At 42.8% G+C, this 19,613-nt stretch overlaps 1 protein-coding gene across 1 annotated transcript in view; it reads left to right on the top strand.

The window, feature by feature from the left end:
• TOGARAM2 (TOG array regulator of axonemal microtubules 2) overlaps positions 1–19,613 on the top strand; it is a 48,506-nt gene that overhangs the window by 8,082 nt on the left and 20,811 nt on the right. The window contains exons 2-12 of the mRNA XM_067565379.1: positions 2,873–2,997; positions 3,987–4,121; positions 4,745–4,990; positions 5,656–5,885; positions 7,205–7,392; positions 8,953–8,999; positions 10,910–11,088; positions 12,205–12,376; positions 14,019–14,183; positions 16,218–16,359; positions 17,967–18,072. Coding sequence (XP_067421480.1) covers positions 2,970–2,997; positions 3,987–4,121; positions 4,745–4,990; positions 5,656–5,885; positions 7,205–7,392; positions 8,953–8,999; positions 10,910–11,088; positions 12,205–12,376; positions 14,019–14,183; positions 16,218–16,359; positions 17,967–18,072 — 1,638 coding nt within the window. The 5' untranslated portion in view covers positions 2,873–2,969. The remainder of the gene's footprint in view (positions 1–2,872; positions 2,998–3,986; positions 4,122–4,744; positions 4,991–5,655; positions 5,886–7,204; positions 7,393–8,952; positions 9,000–10,909; positions 11,089–12,204; positions 12,377–14,018; positions 14,184–16,217; positions 16,360–17,966; positions 18,073–19,613) is intronic.

The raw sequence follows: 19,613 nt of genomic DNA on the forward strand, positions 1-19,613 counted from the left end.
AGAACTGCAAAAAAGCCATGAATAGTTTGTTACATTTGTAATTGACTTGTTTTTATTTGTGCTCCCTGCTGCACCTGTGTTCTATGGATATTCTAGCGAGCAAGTTTGCTGGAATAATAACTCCCGCAAACAATGCATTTTGTATTTGTGGAGAGCAAATTTCCAACATGTCACCTCGATTATTCATTCTAGAATCATCACCTTGTGGGTTGTGCTCATCCAGTCAGGGACCGGGAATGTGTCATGTAGTCTGTGCATCTAATCAAAGCTGCGCAGATATTGACAACTTGCAGTGATCTGCTTATAAACAATGGTAAGGCCTGTGATCAGAAATGGTTCTGCACATAGATTTGAAGGGTGAATGAGTTTGAGAAAAATACAAGTTGCTTATGGGTAATTAGCATACAGAAAAAGAGGTAAAACTAGCAACTTGGAGATCTTTCTTTCTTTCGTTCTTTCTTTGGCTTTGTCAACACTGGGAATTGGCTCTGATTCAATCAACGGCCACTAATCGAAACAGTTGCACTGGTTCAACCTGGCAGTATAGACAAGGAATGAATGATTTGCTTAGCTCTGCTTGAATCCAGGGTAAACTGCAAATTTTGGCTTTGCTTGTGTCCTCTTGGGGTTTGCCCTTATACAGCGAAATCAGAGGCTGTTAGCTGTGAATTTGCCCTGATTTAGCAACATAGACAAAGCCTGAGAACCTTTGAGTCATCTGCCTGTGCTGGTTGCAGTCAGCCAAAGAGGTGACTGTGTACATTACAATGAGCAGCTGTGCTACAGGTGCTTTATTCAGTCTGAGATGGGGTTCACTGGCAGGCGAATGTCACAAGCTGAGTTTTCATCAGATCCTCAGAACTAGCCTAACCCTATGGCCATTAGTTTTTGGGGTCCAATTGCAGCCAATTCCAGTTCACAGAGAGCTTTATACAGTGATTAAAAGTCAAGGGTATTTTACAAACTGATCCTGTAGGTTTGCAACACTGAGAAACCAATGTAAAATGAAGATGCATTGGCTTAAATTTTACCGCACTGAAGTTGATTGTAAAACTCCCATTGACGGCAACGGGAGCAGAGTAAAGCCAATGTTGAGTGCTTTTGAAAATCTCACCCTTAGACTCTGGAAAAAAAAAAAAAAAAAAAAAAAAAAGCACTGAGAAAAGATCTTTCCTCACAGTAAACTGACTGCAGCAAGGAGCCAGAGAGAGGGATTCATTAACAGAACTAAATGCATATAGTTTGGTTAAACTCTGACTCAAGGAGGAGTGTGGGGGATAGACTAGCCAGAACCATTTATTTATTTATTTCAGTTTGAAAACATAGCACAAAGAATGCCTGTACATGAGGTCTAGAAGCCCTACCATCAATTAAACTTACAATCAATTAAAATAGCACTCTGCAGCCCAGTACAATAGAAAATGAATATACTGGCCAATAAACACAGGAGCAGAGGCCCACTGAGCTCTCTGTAGGTGCAATCCATCCCATCCTCCAGATCATTATTGAAGATGTAGAACAAAACCAGCCCCAGGACCGACCTCTGGGGCACTCCGCGTGATACCGGCTGTCAACTAGACATCTAATCATCCCAAGGAAACGAGAAGAGGCAGTAAAAAGTTTTGTGAGATGACAAAGTCTTTGATAAACTGGAGAGTACTATCTGGATTATTGAAGTGATAGAAACCAAATAAACCAAAAGTGATAGAAACCAAATAAACAGACTGAAGCAAGGCTAACTAAAATTGGCAAGAACATCCTTTAATTACAGCACTCATCCTGCTTCGACACAAACTACCCTTCACCCTGGTAGGCTGTGAACAATATACTATTGGTCCCAAAGCGCGTTAGCCTTTGGGAAGTATGTGTGTGGATTGGGAAGTGTGTTATAGTGTGAGTGTGGTTTTGGTGCATGTGCACACAGAGGTCACCACTAAAAGTCAAGATGGACTGTGCTGTGCAGTGGTGTTTGGCTCCACCTGCTATTTCCTACTCTGGAGTAAACACTACAAATCCCAGCGGCGTAGCAAATGTTGGGTAGCATCAAGTGTGTGTCGGTCTGTTTTCCTGTCTGTTGTAGTAAGGGTTATGGTCTGGGTTCTAGCTGCAAAGTTCAGCATGAATGGGCCAGGAAGGCTGATCTACCCTCTCACCCCAGAAGCAGATCAGGACTGCAGCAGATTGGTGGCAGTGGGCAGGGTGCAGGAAGCTCTCACTGATGCTGCTCATGCTATAACTAGCCTGTGGCTATATAGAGCACTCCAATCTCCAGGGCTGTTGATCAGGCACCTTTCACCGGTGTTCAAATTCAGTTAAAGAAAGAAAAGAAAAGAAAATCTGCCATTCTGCCCCCTCTATCTCTCCTCACATTGGGTCACAGTCATTCCTGGTGTAACTCCAAAGTGGAATTACACCAGGCATAAATTTGGCCCTTTGTCACCAAGAGTTTGAAAATGCAGCTTCTGCTACACAGTCTGCTGTCTGGATGCTTCAGCAGCAACCCTTTCAGAGACAGCAGCCTGCCTCTGTGCTCCCCTTGCTGGCACAGCTTTGGTGAGACCGGCTGCTGGAGGAATTGCACTCACACCTCTGCATTATCTACCCTCTGTTTAAAAGTATTAAGCTTTCTGAATTACTGAAATGATAGAGACCAAAAAAGTAAGGAAACACACTGGAGCAAGGCTCAATAAAATACGCAGGTTTGCAACAGGTGGAGATTGTGCAGTTTGACTATGGCATTGAGCCACTGTGCTTGTGCTTTTTAGTCTCTCCCTTGGCTTCAACGGTTTTCTAATGTGTTCCAGACAAGAACCCCATTAGACAGGGAAAGACAGCTTGTCACCAATGTTAATGCTGTTGTTTTTCCATGCAGGCCTCTGGATACTACAAGGAGTAATACCACCAGTAGCAACGGGTTGAGTGAAAAGCAAAACATTAAGTAACCACTCAGCTGAAAAGATTCCTTCTACATGGCAACACATGATGATTTCACAGCAGGTAAAGGCCTGGATTAGACTCTAGCACTCTTTGCCTTTTGCAGATCCACAACTGTAGTTTGCTGCAATCCCGCCCACTCACTCAGAGGAAATTAACCTGCAGAGGCTTGTGTCTGTGCTGATGAATGCTAGCATGTGAGCCAGATACTGAGCAGTGGTGACAACTGGCAAGTGTGGCCACCACTGTGCACTCAGCAAGAGTGTATAGTCTGTCTTGGATGTGCAAAGATAGGGTGTGCTGGCCTGGATGAGGGAGGGGAAAACCTGCCTTGCCTAATTTTGAACCTGCGTGATTATCATGAATTAGAAAGTTTAACTCAAACATTACTGGGTTTGTATTGTCTTTAGGAGTCTCTGTGGGAGGAGGAACAGAAAGGAGAGAAGAGAACAAAATACAATGAAAATATAGGGTGGAGATGGATCAGAGAGGGGCAGAGAAGGACATTTGAATGAAGAAATAGTCTGCATCGATAGATAGGGTACCCACGTATGACAGGTGAGCTTTGGAGATTTCTAATCGGGAGTACAGGCCCCCTCTAGCTAGAAACACAGTAGTTATTCATTGGTGTTTTGCATTTATTTTTTTTTAATTGAGTCTGTCTTGGAGGAAAAAACCTTGTATTTGAATTACAGGGAAAGAAGGATTTTGAACTAGTTTTGTGACCCTTCTAAATTTTTTGAGTTTTGCAAAAGCTAAACCTCTTTGAGGTTCAGCCAACCTTAGCCAGGAGGGGAGAGAAAACCCAGGGTAGATCACTAACAAAGATTTGTGTAATTTTGCAAGGCAGTCAGATACCCCAGTGATGAGTGAGATATATATGCCAGGCTAGATTAGACAGGCTGTACGCAGTGGAAGTTTTTGCCTCAGCCAGGAGTGCAGGAGTTAGCCCTCATGATCTAATGAGTAATGTGTGAACGGGACAGCTGTTCTTTTTCTCTCCTTTTCAAGCACCGCACACTTGGATCATTTGTACTGTTCTTAATTTAAAGCTAAGTACCGAGCCCCTGTTGCGGTGTATTGTGGGAGTGTTCCCAAAGTCAAACCCGGATACAGATTGCTGCGCGGAGGAAGCATCGATTCAAACTTGCAGCTGTATGGAAGCAGATGGACGACAGCAGATGAAGGTGAGGACGGGGACAGAATCACTTTAACATGGCCTAGGCCACATGGAAACGTGAGAGCTCAAGCCTGACTGCAGGGAAGGGGGGCACTCTCTGAGCCTGATGATTCCAGGAATTAGTTTCAGGTCAGAGAATGCCGTTGGGAAGGTGCTGATGGCCTCTTTCTTGCTGGGGAATTCCAGCCATTAAATAGATCTGAAGGTCACTGATTAGTAGTTGTGCTTTGTCCTCTTGCTATAGAACTCAGCTGAAAACTGCCTGTGGCCATCTGAGGATTGCTTGTTCGTCTGTGTTGCACAGTTTTGTTTCTAATGGCCAATATGGTCCATATGCCTTTGAATAAAGATCACTGCCATTGGGATCTTTGTGGGCAGCCCCAGTAAAGAGGCCAAGGACTGAGACGATGCTCCCTTCTCATTTGTAGTGGTGGGGCCCTCAGCATCACTCTCCTGGCCAGTCAATGCGGCACTCGTCACAAGCACTAGGGTCATATTATTTTGAACAGAAATGAAAATAAAATTAAATGATCTCTCAAACTAAAATAAAATAAATACCTCCGATAAACTGATGGATTCTGTATGACTGAGGTTGACTTACTTGATTCTTTCCTTTAAATTGGCCGACAGCCTCTCTTCAGTCTGTATTAAAAGTCCAGATGAAGAAGCAATCATGTTTGTGGAGTGGAGATGGGGACCCACCTTATCCCAGTGCCATTTCCTCTGTGGAGGGCTTGGACAGCAGGAACAGTCTTCAGAACCTGGACCCCACAGCCAAAGAACTGGAGGTGAGCAGTGTGGCCATGGAAACTGCTCAGATCAAGGACAAGCTCAAGAAGAGGAGGATGTCCGAGGGCTTATTTGCATCGCACAAAGGTAAAGCTGGGTGCCTATCTGCTATCCCTGATGAAACAAAACCCTTCCAAGTATAGAGTGAGTGACACTGACATATACTGAGCTCAAATCTCAGCAATGTCCACACTGCGCCCACAGTGTTGGGGGGGTGGAGCATGTGGCTTGGCGGCTACATATCCCGTTATAAGGTGATCTGGATGTGGATGCCGGCATCAAAACATTCTGGAAGAATAAAAATGAGGAGATCCTCCTTTACCATGGAGAAAAAATTACTATTGTTCATCTTTGTTTATGTTGCTGATTGGTGCAATAGAGTTTTAACTATCCGGAGCCTCTACTTTTGGTTGGTTTATATTTTCAGTTTGTCTTTGTTCCCCTAATATCCTCCCCACCCTCTTCCATTGATCTGCTTTAATCTTTCTGTTGTTTCACAGGGGTTTAAAAGCTTGTCTTTTAATCCATGTGAATCCAGATGTCAGCTTTCCAATAGTAAATAGGAGAATAGAAACCCTTCATGTTCCCTGGGGTATCTCTATGGAACTGGATGGATGTGGATGGATGGCTGCAGCATCTCTATGTTAATGTGTCCATGGGAACACACTTCTCACCATTCGGTTAATTACCTGTTTTGAAGAAAACTGCCTGTTTTAGAGTCAGACTTCAGTGCTATGTGTTCTGATTTGCAGGCTTGCTTGACTCCGGTGGCCCCAAGGGGGTTGACCTGAAGCCAGCTCTTTCCAGATCTGCCTCCCAAAGGCTGCTGATAACTTCCAAACCCATGCCTCCCATTCCAAGCATCCCGACCTCCCCAGAGGCCTACGGGCCAGATGAAAGGGAGCAGAAGACCTTGGAGAATGGTATGGCCAGCTGGGGCCATGGTGAGACTCACACTGAGCTGAGTCCAACTTCCCAGGAGGTAAATTGGCGTAGAGTAAGAAAACCGAACCAAACCAAATATGGTCCTTTGCAGTTTATTTAGTACCTGGCAGACCACTAAGAGATTCCTTTGACGTGGGTAAAGTCTAGGATCCTACTTGACGTGTGGTTGTACTATGAAAAGTTACTCTGCAAAGATGGCATCATGGAGATGCTGTGGTTTTAGTGTCTGTATTGTATAGGAGTTGGGTAGTATTTCTTTAAATAGTGCTCCCCATGTTCTGTGGTTGAGGAGAAGCCGCCAGAAACCAGTCAGAGCCTCCCTTGTATGTAGTGAGGCCTTGCATGTTTCTATATGGTTAGTAAGCATGGGCATTTGTGACCCAACTGTGCTTGCATGGTTTCTTATTGCTAATGTTGTGTAAAGAGCAAAAGACAACTGTGTCTCAATGATTTTCATACCAAGCCTGCTACATTTAGACGTGTGAAGGTGTTTGCTGTACCTGCTTGCCCTGCAAACTCAACCTGGAGTCCGAAAGTCCATCATCACCTTTAATAAAGTTTCTAGAGTTCAAGACCCTCAGTAGCCCTCGTACAGCCCCATTGCCTTCAGTGATTTGCACAGGGGTAACTGACTGGAACTGTGCAAACAATTCCACTGAGGATACCCTAGAAGGGATAGAAACCTGCACCCTTTCCCTTAACTGTTGGCTCTGGAAGCATGCAGGGAGTTACAGATATTAGATCTTGCCGCACAGGAGAAGGAAGGTGATTAGGAAATGCTTTTTGCAAACAAAGGGAGCCTATCAAAAAGCCAGCGAATTGGGTTTCCACTATGTAGGTACTGAGCGAGATCCATGCCTACAGTAACTCTACTGGCTTCACTGGATTTTCACCAGGAATTAATCTGGCCCATTGATGACAGTGAAAAAGATAATGGGAAAAATGCGAAAGGATCAGTGTCTGCCTCTCCACGCCTCCACTCTCCCAGTAATGATATAGTTTCTCCCTCTCTTCTGGGGTTTCAGAAGAGTGTGAGGGAGGGGAGAGTTTGACACAGCCTGTCCACTGCACAGTGCCGGGAAGAAGGTGCACTCTCTTTTGTAGTTAGAGAGGAATTCTGGCCTGTTAGCCCTCCACACATACTCCTTATCTCTGCAGAGATCTTCTTCTCTGTAGCATAACAGAATGAATTCCTGCCTGTGCTAAGCCTTGAATGTTACCAGCATTCCCTCCTAAACCTCACTTGCCTCTGCATGATGACTGAGCTGGATTGAACTGCTTTGTAAAGTTAGGATGAAGGTAACTTGGTTTGGTTTGAACTTTAATCCTGTGGGCCCTGGACTCTTCCAACTCCAGGCTTCCCAGCAGTACTTGCATTGCAATGATGAGAAGATGAGGAAGTCATTAAGTGCTGCTTTGATTCCACCTATACCTAAATCAGCGAGACTGCCTGATGGAGACCTTGGCAATGTTCCAACGACTCTCACAAGCTCTCAGCAATTGAACCAGGCTTATCTCACTGTACAGGAATCTCCTGAGATAAGGTAAACTTTTTTTCTTGCATCTTCTTCCCTTCCATTGTAGCCTCATCCTTACAGATCTCGACTAAGTAGTTTGTTTATTTGTCGCATCACCACTCCAAAATATTTCTACTAAGTTATGTGCATACTGTAGATGGTGTGTCTAATATGATCCAGTATCACTCCAGACATATGGGAGCATGTTCTAATGGTTACAGTTTAGGAGTAGGAGCCAGCACTGCTGAGTCTACTCCTGACACTGCCATTCACTCCCTAGACCTGAAGAAGAACTCTGTGTGCCTTGAAAGCTTGTCTCTCTCCCAACAGAAGTTGGTGCAATAAAAGATATTACCTCAGCCACCTTGTCTCTCCAATACCCTGGGACCAAAATGGCTACAAGTACACTGCAAACTGACTCTCTGTGTAATTTTGGTCAAGTCATTTAAGATCCAGGCTTCAGCCGGACTTGAATCTGGCCCCTCATTGCGAGGGCAGAATTTTGTATCTGCAAATGCTTGTATCTTGATAATTTGCAGGTGCACATAGTATCAGCTGGATATCTAGTTACCAAAGTCAAAGGCCACTTCTGTAAATGTAGGCCTTAATCTTTCTGTGTCTTGGTCTTCCCACCATAAAATGAGAGCCCAAATACTTACTACCTTCTCAGGAGGTTCTAATCTTTGTAAAATGCTTTGAGAGCTTAGGTGGCAGACAGCAAGACACTATGGAGTGATTATAAAATTAATATACATTACACGTACTATCCCCATTTATTAGTTGGCTTCTGTGCTTGGAGAAAACCAGCTGTCAGCCTTATGTTTGATGTAATAATAAATAGAAAGTGTTAAGCTACAGTTTCAATTTACGTACTTCACTAAGATATTGTATATACATGTCCAGTGTCATCAGAATATACTTATTAGGTTCTTACCCACAAATAGATTTAGAAGATACGTTTATTTAGTTATTTAGTTATTTAAGAGCAGAAGGGCCTAATTTTGCCCTCAAGGGAAGTTAGGGGAGTTATCAGATGGATTCTCCATCACTGGTAATTTTAAAATCAATATTGGTTGTTTTTTAAAAAGATGTACTCTAGTTTAAACAGGAATTAATTTAAGGAAGTTCTAAGGCCTGTGTTATGCAGAGGTCAGACTAGATGATCACAATGGTCCCTTCTTATAATCTATGAATCTGTGAATCACAATCTGACCTAAAACTGGAACAGACATAGCTTGATTCTCTTCTCTCTCACACTACTGTCAACATGGCTGCTCTAATTTGAGCCATAGGATCAGCCTAATATCTAATGGCCCCAGGACCATGGAATATAAAGATGTCCGAAAGCCACTATTGTGCCCCTCCCTCCTGAGCTGCACTGGGGGATAAAGGCTGGAACTTAAAGATCTGATCCACTGCTTTCAAGATTTGCCCCTCATGTAGCTTTACTGACTGATTGAATGTGAAGCCTGTGGGTTACATTTCCTGCTCTGTGTTGGTGATTCTGATCAGGAACCCTCTTCCATTAAAGTGATCTCTCTTCCTCTATATTTCCTCATAAATCCTTTTCTCCTCAATTATTTTAAGGTCAAGGCCAGACAGCAGTGCTGAGGAAAAGATCCTTAAAGCTCTGGGTATGTATGTATTTATCATGCATTTAATTTGTCATAAAATGAACAGAGGGATCACCGTCCATGGGTGAAATTATAAATGTCTTACTGAAAAATATTCCACAATCCCTGGTTATTAGAGAGAGACGTTAGAAAATTAACCCAGAATCCAGACACTTAGGAAACAGTGAATGGATCCAATATATGACTTCACATGTCTGATGGCAGGGATTGAGAATTCACCCCAACAGATCCTAAATAAAATAGCAAGTGTTTCCTCAGCTCCTTCATCTCATACATGTTACTAGATATGAATTTGCCTCTCTATATGGCCTTTAGTGCCACTGAAGGTTAGAGACAGATGAACCATTTCATACAAAATAAGAAATGCTCTCATTTCCCCCTTCTTCCCCCATGAACCTTTGCTCTAAACTTGACCTGAACCCAAACTGAACCTTTTTTGAGATCTAAACTAGTCTGATCAACTTTGTTTATTTTTGCACGGCTAATTCCAAAACCCCATGAGTGAGGTTGCTCTTGTGATCTTTCCAGCCCAGTTTTACAGGACCAAGAGATATAGATATGGATTCACATAATGGAGTGCTTATCTGAATTGAACTTTTCAACCTTTTAAAATATAGTTCTATTCTAAAAATTACATCTGCAAAAGTGGTATTTATTGGTTATTTTATTAAAGGCATATATTAAGTCACCTCTAAGTTACTCTAGATCAAATGAAATCAACTTACTATTAAAATGTTTTGTTCCTCTAACTATCAGCCCTGCAAACTCAACCTGGGATCTGAGAGTCAAGCTGAGTTTTTTCTTTCTCATGAATCATCATTGGGAATAAAGGTTCTGCAAGTTAAATAAGGGCCTCAGTTACCCCTGTGCAAGTATTTTTAGGTTAAGCCCTGAATGACACCTTCGCTATCCCATTGCCTTCAGTGGATTTGCACAGATTTAACCACTGGAACTTAGTAAATAATTCTGTTGATGATGTTTGAAAAAGAATAGAATCCAGCTTAACTCTCCCAGAGATGTGTTGTCTCTGCAAGGGTCCAGGAGTAAAACTTAGTAAACATTTATTTTTGTAGTTAATATGCTGCTGTGACTATAAATATAACAGGGAGCAGATTTGCTGAGTTACAAAGGTGGTGTTTTTACATAGATACGTTTCACAGAACTGCCCTTTAACGTTAATTCATCTCTTTAGTTGATAAGACTTTGGCCTGACCATTTAGTGAAAAAACATTCCTGATTTCAAAAGATATGGGGTTTTTTTAGTTTAGATTATGATATGATTTTATGACTTGTGAAGCAGTGCATGGAATTATTAGTTCTATGAGTCTTAGCAGCTCTCTTGGAGAGTAATTCAGCATCCTGCACCCTGTGCTGTACATGTTAAAGGAAACTTCCACACTCAGCCCCGAGAGTATCTGTCTGGACAGAGGTGCTAATTTCAGAGGCTGAGCTGCTAGTTTTGATAATGAATCCACTTGAGGGAAACGTATTACAGCAGCCAGGACTCTTATTGTTAATATTTCAGCAATCCAAAACATTTCTTTAAACGCTTTTAATTTTCCAATAGAGAGAAGGAATCATTGATTTTATCAGAAGGTGGAAGTGTCACGTGAACACAAACTCTGTCCACTCAGGGAAGGAGGATACTCTCTCTACTGAGGTCTGAATAGCTGGGAAAATAAAGGAAAATGTCTGCTTTTCTATAGGGGAAATCTTTATTTTCATCCTTCTGCAGCAATCACAGCTGCTCCCCAGGGGCTGTGGATTGAGCCTTTTGCCTCATTCAGTAGATTGGTATTTCAGAAATGTCATTTCTACAGCAGATGCAGTAAGCCAGAGTCCCATTAACCTGTTGACGCTGGCGAGCTGCTTGCTGCACTAACATATAGTCTGTGTCTTTGGCTCATCAGAATTCAGAACTCTGGAACCCATTTTGCCTGCTCCCAAAAATGGCTTGACTGGTAACGTGAAGCCTGCCGAATATTTACTGCCATTAACAACCCTCTCCCTCAGCCAGGCCAAGGAGACAGGACCCCTATTGAGCCCTCACCTTTTAAAGGATGATGATTGGAAAGAGAGCAATGGAAGGGTATGTACATTTTAAGATTTTTGGAGCAGGGATGGTCTTTTTGTTCTGTGATTGTACAGAACCTAACACAATGGGATCTTGGGCGCTACTATGATATAAATAATAATAAAAATAATAAACTTCCTCTGTCAGGGACCGCCTTCCCAGTTTGACTAGGTTAAAGGGTCACACATTCGCTGTGTATTTTCTCTGAACAAAGGAGAAGCTGAAATTATTGTCTGGGAAATAGTGATGAGGTTAAGGAAGAAGAGTTCTCTGTTTCTGAGGCAAATTCAGAGGTGGTGCAAGTTCCCCACTGGTAAGTGTGAATTGCACACTGAGAAGGTGGAAGCAAGGGTTTTAATATGGGAAGCAACCAACCGAAAGGGTGTGTAAGCTGCTGGCTTGTCTCCCCAGCCCAGGAAGGAACGGCACTATCCTCAGAGTCTGGGTCAGGTCCTTTTCTCAGGGCTTCAGCTTTATTTCCTCCAAATAACATAAATTCAGCACCTCAGTCGTCCCTTCCCTCCTAATGCAGGGGCCTGTTTATCCACTGCAATTTCCCACTCTACTGGGCCACCTTGCCTGAGAGTCACCCTGCTCCCGGGCCTGCAACAGGAGCCAACCTACTTCCTGCAGTTCTCCCCTCTTTACTCAGGGGTTTCCTGCCACAGTCTCCCTGCTCCTGGCAGCTGTCCACCCCAGTTGAACTACTCGCTGGCTTTTATAATCACCTGACCTCTAGCTGATCAGTCTGAGCTGGGAGGTAGCTGACCTGTCACCGGTGATGCTGGGCCCAACAGCCCTTTGATGGCCAGCGAGGGTGTAAATTAAAACAAGGAGCTTGCTTTTCCTGCTGTCTTCCTGTTGGGTACTTGTCTTCCTGTAACCTCCTACCCTTCCACCCACTCGCTTTCCATCCACTCATGGAAATTAAAGACATGAAAATTACAAGTACCTTTTCTGTTTAATTATATGGTCAGGAGGGAATTGCTTCTGAAACTATTGGGGTATATACTGAAGCATAGGAGCATTTGTGACATTGTATGACAGTGTTTCCTGCTTTCTGTGTCATTGTGCAGTCCTGAGCATTTGTGTAACTTTATGTGCGCCTTGATGTGTTTGTGTCGTGTCCAGATCCATGTCACCATATCCAAGTCAGCTCAGGAGAAAATGCGCCAGAAGCAAATGAAAGAGATGGAGCTTTTGCGCAGAGAGCGGGAAAAGGAAAAAGAGAAAGAAAAGGAAAGGTCCCTGCAGCTCCATGAACAACCGCAGAGCATTGATCCAGGGGTTATTGCTCAGAAAGGTAAGTGGCTGCTAAAGACTATAGGCTTGGTTCTCCACTGCCTCATACCTTATTTAGCCATTGACACCTGTGCAGAGCAGTCTGCTCACTCCGACTGGTAGCATGTTAAACCTACTGTGCACAGGTGTAAATAAATATATGTGAGGCACTGGAGTGTCAGGTCCGATGGGTCACTATATTCCATTCTTATAACGAGAACCGCAGGGCAGGAAGATCCCTTAGAGAAATAACCATTATTTCCACAGGAATTATCAGTGGATTATTCCACCCAATTTACCCCTCCTTCTATAGTCTTCCATGCAAATTTCCCTATTGCTGAGGAGGCTGGATGAAACTCCCTTCAGAGCCCATCAGTACCACTGCTCAATCAGTTGGAGACATCACTTCAAAGATACATGAGACTGCCTCTCTACCAGGTGTGGCTGACCTTTCTCCTGCCACAGTGCTCAGGCAACAAGACTGATTCTTACATGCCCCCATCACTATAGTATTTGAGCACTTCACAGTCTTTAATGCATTTATTTTCACAACCCCCTATACTTAGTGTAATTATCCCCATTTTACCTATTGAGAGCTGAGGCGTAGAGAAATTAAGTGACTTGCCTAAGATCATATAGGAAGGCTGCGGGAGGGCCAGGAATTTAACCCAGATCTCTCAGTATGTAGGTTAAGTGCCCTACTCACTTGACTATTCTTCCTTTCTAATAATAATGACACTGATACTACTTAGCACTTCTATAGTGCCTTTCATCCAAGATCTCAGAGCACTTTATAAAGGAAGGGAGACTATAAATATCCCTATTTTGCAGATGGACAAACTGAAACACAAAGTGACTTGCCCAAGGCCACACAGTGAGTCGGTGGCAGAGTCAGGAACAGAATGTGAAGTTCCTATCTCCCAGACCAAAGTCTATCCATTGGACAATGCAGCCTTAGAGATCAGACCTCTTACATTGTAGCACTGCCTGCCATAATAAAGACAAACTAATTGTGTCCAAAAAATGCTTTCAATCACATTATGATCTGGATGAGTTTTAATAGAAATGTTTCTAATTAAAATACAAAGGAAGATCCTGCTCAGCCAAAAAGACAAATCACTCCGTACCACACTCCTGAGAAACTTATGTTTTATAAGAGCACTGAAGCTATTACAAAAGAAGTTTACGTTAAAAAAAAAATGTACTGGAGCATGGCTTACTGACTGATTTAATTGCATCTGACGGGCTCTGATTGTACTGCGGCACAAACACTAAGGAGTGCAGCAGCAAAGAAAGTTGCAAGTCAGCCCTTAGCACAAAGGCATTATTTAAGGTTACTTTTACTTTTTATTATTATTATTTGGTGGAGTGAATTTCATGCTGGTGAGAAGTGCTAGACTGACAGCCCCAGTGGCATACATCTCTATGCGTTCCCAAAACTAGTAGAGCAGAGGAAGTGGAAAGTTTAACTCCCCTCACCCTTTATAGAACGTATGCTGTATTTTACAGTCATTGTCCCTAGCACTGCAGTTTTCAGTCATGTTCTCTCTGTTTTTGGGGCATCCCTCCCTCAATGTGCCTTCCTCCATTATCAATCCCTGGAGCCATGCAGTGCATAACTCTGGAAAAATGTTGACACCCCAAGTCTCTTTCAGTCTCCACAGGCTTTGGCCCACTTAACGCCAATGAGATCAACTCCATTACACCCAGCTTGAGCAACCCATGCAGAGCCAGCGTTGGCATTGCCTTAAAGAAACGGGTCAACAGGCCATCTCTGCCTAGCATCCCCATCATCAATCAGGACAGCAGTTTCCTGCAAAACTCATCAGGTGAGACTTGTTGTGTCAATGGGGTCACAAAGCAGTCATTCCAATCTCAGGTGTTCTGTTCCCCTGGGAGAAGGGGCTGGATACAGCTTAAAGCACAAGTCTAATGGATATCGTTCCAGGCAAAGGAATGATCCATGGGCCAAATTCTGCTCTTAGTTTCACTGGTATAAATTCATAGTAACCCCAGTGCAGTCACTCAGATTGAGTGAAATTAAAATGGGCATTACTTATGTAGCCAGTGGGAGTTTTGCCTGAAAACAGATTTAGCATCAGGACATGCTCTTTACCCATTTTGAATTTCTAAAGTGTAACATTGTTTTTGGCTGTAAGATGGCATCATAAAGGGAGATGAATTTATTAATCCAAAAAAAAACTGTTGTGCACTTCCTGTGAAGTCACTGAGCTCAGCTGCAGCCAGTCAGGATGCACTCATTTACATATGTGATCTGATTGGTTGCTCATTGTCATTGACCTCTGAGGAGCTGCCTATCACATTGCATAACGTTTCAACCAATCATTATCCAGTCACTTTCAGCTGTGGCAACACTGCTAATACCATTGCAGCCAGGGGTGGTTGGAGACACCCAGCCTTTGGTGTCATGCCTCACACACCACAACCCGTACAGTATTGTCATGTCCTATAGTTTAAATATAACAGGTGACGTATATGGAATGCTGCATGGTGATATTGAAAATGGCTTTTTTTCTTACAGTTAATACATAACAGCTAATGGGGTACCTAGTGACTCTGTTCTTTCTTCGGATGATAGGAAGTTTTTCCGGTGTTTAGCCTACAACCATAGGACCTTATGATTCTATTAAATCTTGCAAGCTAAAAAGGGTTAGGCTGGGTAGGTATTTGGAAGGGAATCTTTTGTGGAACACCTTTCTATGTAGCATGGATTTTAAAAAGTGATTGGCATTAAAGTTAATGAGGTTTTTACCGTTGACTCTAGTGGGAGCAGAGTTAGGCCATTGTTGAGTGCGTTTGAAAATCTCACCTTTAGATTTTGTACCCTGTATATATCCTACATACCCTATAGACCACACATAAACTCTGATATCCTATATACCATATATAGATACCCTCTCCAGCACCTACATTCCATCAAGCCTTGACACACCATTTGCACTTTTAAAAGTAAAATATTTCTCATCTACAATTTAGAAGAGAAAATTTTGGCCTAAAGATCGTTAGGTGTGAATAATTTTGACTTCTAGCACTTTGGATGACAAATGGACTTTGTGGCAAATACATTTATCATGTAAAGTTTCAGGAAACTAGTATATTTATCATCAGCCACATTTGCTAACACTGCATCTCTTTCCTTTCAGTTCACATTTGGGAGCTTTTCTTTGAAACCATAAGGGTTAGAAATTTAATTTTTCCTATAAAAGAAAGCTTAGATTCTGCACAGTCTGTAAACAAATATATTTGATAACACAAGCATATTCTATCCCACAGTCCCTGACATACAGACAATGGATAGCGCCTAAAGAACAGAAATATGCACAAGACTCTGAAATCAATAAAAATCCTCAATGATCATATTCCCAACAGTATATTAAAATATACATATGTATCAATTTTCAAACTTCCATAACAAGTTGGTGTCTAGCTATAAGTGGTTGAAAAATCATGAGGATAGTATTATTATTAATAATATATTAAGTGTTAGACCAGAATCCCACTGTGCTAGGGTCTGAACCAAATACTGTGAAAACCAGGGACCAGATCCTCCATTGAAATCAATGAAGCTATGCTGATCTATAGCAGTTTAGGATCTGGCTCATAGATTTTTTTGGTCTCCTGGCGATTAAAACAATTCTGATCCAAAACTTCTGAAACTCATTAAAAATGAGACTGCCCGTTTTAATGGTAGGAAAATTCAGACCAATAGCAACTTCAGCTAAGAAGTTAGAAGAGGCAAAGGTCAAAATAAGACTCACAATGGATCCTTGGTTGCGACCTTACCTGTGGAGTCGTGACCAGCACCTGCCATATTGATATGTGTGTTTGATTTTTCCATACAGCTAACTCCCTGCCAACAAACACTCTGGATTCTCCAGAAGGGGAGGAAGAGTCTGAAAGTGGGGATACTTTGGAAATGAGACCCTTCTCTCACCCGGAGCAGGGGCTGGTTGATGCTATCAAGTGGCTCAATAGCAATGATTGGTAAGGAAACACTCCACCCCCAACTCTCCCCTTTCCCTCATCATAAAAGTGTGCTAGTGGTTGCCTCCTCCGGAGCTATGCTCAGTTTCTCTTTCTGAACCAGGGGCTTAGAGAGGGCTAACTGAAGCCTATCTCCACAATGCAATTGCTTTCCAGTAGATATGAGCCAGGAAACGCTCTCCAGCCTGGTTCTCCTATCCCTGGCTGTAATGCTGCTGTGGCCAACAGCAGGTTAGCTTCATTCATTACCCTTCTCCTTTGGACCTTTGTTTAGTCACAAATAGTAGTTACAGAGAAGAGGAGAAATGATAGGACAATCAAAAGATTGTCCTGCTAGAAGCCAGTGTTCCCCATGTGTCATTTCCCTGCCTTGACTCCCAGCCAAAGGAGACAGAGGCTACTTCAGCAGTCACAAAAGCAGGAGCAGGGCAGGCCTTCTCCCCTTAGCCTTGCTTCTGGAGGGGGTGATCATTCCAAAACCGTGTCCTCTCCTCGCTCTGCAAGTTACAGATCTGTGCCTGGAGCTCACGTAGCCAGTTGCCTTGCTTGTGATTAAGGTAAACTCTAGGGTTGCAACACATGCTGAGTAGGGAATTGCTCTGCCTGTAGTCTCTCTAAGGCAGGAGTTGGGTGGGGGAGAAGCATATGGTGAGGGGAGTCATTTATTAGGAAGCCAGGATCCTCAGAATAATAACTTTCCTCCACTACCTAACAGGGGCACAGACTAGGATATTTAACTGATGATCACACTGTATCCTGGAATTAGACATAGAGAGGAAAGAGAACTTGCATGGATTTCAGAAACTACAGAGCCAGATTCTGATCTCAGTTACACCGGTGTAAATCCAGAGTGAATCCATTCAATTCGGTGGGATTACTCAAATTTCACCAGTGTTAATCTGAGATCAAAATCTGCCACCCTGCATATGCTTGTGTAACACAGTTATTTGGTTTTATTTTAAACCCCTTTACTTTAAACTTTCCCTCTCCTCATCTGCTCCTTTTTCCTTCTCCCCTCTAACCCTCCACTACTTTCTTCCTTTTTTCTTTTACAACTTCCCGTCATTCACACACCACAAGAAATGAAGACTCTCTCTCCATGTACCTCCAGTTCTGCTGCGGCTGTCAGAGGAGGCTGTGCTTCTCATCACTCACCAATAGGTGGCACTGTTAATTCAGTGAGCTGAGTCCTGAAACAAAACTGGCAACATCAATAGGGGTTATAGAAGAAAAATGCAAGTTATGTCTTCTGAGTCTAAAGGGAGATGGAAAATCCATAGTCTGCCATGAAAATCTCTAGTTTTCTCAAGGATTGAGTCTATCATGTGGAACTAGTAAATCAACCATACACCTTCATCCAGCTTAGGTCACTGGGGAATTGCACGCACAGGCTGCTGAAAGCATTTTTTTATTATTCGTTTTTTAAAATGTTTTTTTAGGGAGTATCTAAAAAAATCCAGCACTTTTGCTTTTAGCGTCCCACTTATGTAGGTTACAGGATCAGTCCCCAGGTTGCAGGTGTGTGAAACTGTGTTTAGCACAGTGGCATGTGAGACCAATTATTTGTTTCTTCTCTCTGTCAATCTTTTTTTGTAATTGCCTTTCAGGCAGCTGAAGGAGAAAGGACTTTTCAGCATCAGATGCCTGGCTACCTGTCATTCAGAAGTCCTTTTTTGTCGACTTCATGATGTTTCCTTGGCGGTCACCAGAGAGGTAGAAAATTTGTATTCAATGTATATCCATTCAGTGTATAGAGTAAATGTGTGTGTGTTTATCTTTATATATTTGTTCTGTGTCTGTCTCTATAGTTATTTTATATCTACATCTATCTCTGATCTCTGGCTCTGATATCTACATCACTATGTACAATATTTATCCATCTCTCTATCTAGCTATCCTGACAGTTAAATGTGATCTCTCTCTGTCACCTCTTTGAGTTAGGTATTATCATTATGTATTGTATAAATGGGGAAACTGAGGCACAGACAAGATGTTTTGCCAAAACCAGACTGAATCATTGTCAGAGTCAGGACTAAACTCTGGAGTTGTGGTTCCCAGGTTTACGCTCAACCTACTAGACCATGTCTCTCTCTTTCTCTCCCATGTCTATTTCTCAGAGGTCCCTGCTGACCTCTTCTCCCTCTTCTTTCTAGTGTCTGTTTTAGTGCCTTGCTCCATAGAACAGTTTCCCCTGCTACTTCAGATCCAAATACCTCCTTACATCTCTATTGCTCTGGAGTATGTGTGTTGGACTAAGCTCTGGGATTCCAGGGCAGTCACCCATGACTGCTCTGAACATCTTTACTTTTTATTTGACCAGTTAATGGAGAGATTTTATTGTGCTCACTTTAAACTCTTCCAACACAGCACTTGTCTGTGGCCTGCACAGCTGATTTTGCTATTACTAGGCATGGTTTGCCAAGCACACTAAACCTTCTTCCATCTGCAACAAACAATGAGAGTTGGCTCATTTCTGTAAACTCCCATCGCCATCTTCTGCCTGTGATACAAAGATCTAGCAGGCTTGAATGATCAGGGGTTAGAAGGCTACAGAGTCCAGAGGTCACTGTGTTCAGATCTGCAGGATTCAAATACCCCCTTTTGAAATTCAGGGCTGGGGAAGGGGGATGTTCAGATTGTGCTTTACAGCTCAGGCTCTTCTCTGATTCCTATCTCACTGTTATCTGTAGGAAGAGGTATCTTGTGCTCTTCCTTGCAGAAGCCCATGTGTGGAGACACGGGTTCATGTTTAATTTCACTCCTGTCCCAGATTTCGCTTTCATAGTCCAGAAATTGCATTTTCTAGGGCTTGCACTGCACCCTTTATAGCAACATAAGATATTAATGTGGCTAGAAGCATTGGGCAGCACCAACCTGTCTTTAAAAAAGAATGCTATGAACTCTCAGAGGCTGATCCATTCCAGCCTATTATTTGTAGTTGGGGCCCAATTCACAATAGTGCTGAGCACCCTGAACTCCCACTGACTTCAATGGGAATTAAGGGTGCTCAGCAGCTAGCAGGATCAGGCCTTTACAAAGCACATTCCTCCAAAGTGCTTTACCAATCCTAATGAATCCTCAAAACACTCCTGTGAGGGAAATAGGGATGGAGAGAGGGAGGGATTATCTTCTCCATTATGCAGATGGAGAAATCAAAGCAGAAAAGTTAAGGGCTCAATACTTCCCCCATTATGCTGAGTGTTCCTTACTCCACAAACAGTCCCACAGAATCAGACCTTCAGAGATTTGCTCAA

Source organism: Emydura macquarii, unplaced genomic scaffold (genome assembly GCF_026122565.2).
Source record: "Emydura macquarii macquarii isolate MOO-44397 ecotype Brisbane River unplaced genomic scaffold, CSIRO-AGI_Emac_v2 contig_2676, whole genome shotgun sequence".
Taxonomy (NCBI): Eukaryota; Metazoa; Chordata; order Testudines; family Chelidae; genus Emydura; species Emydura macquarii.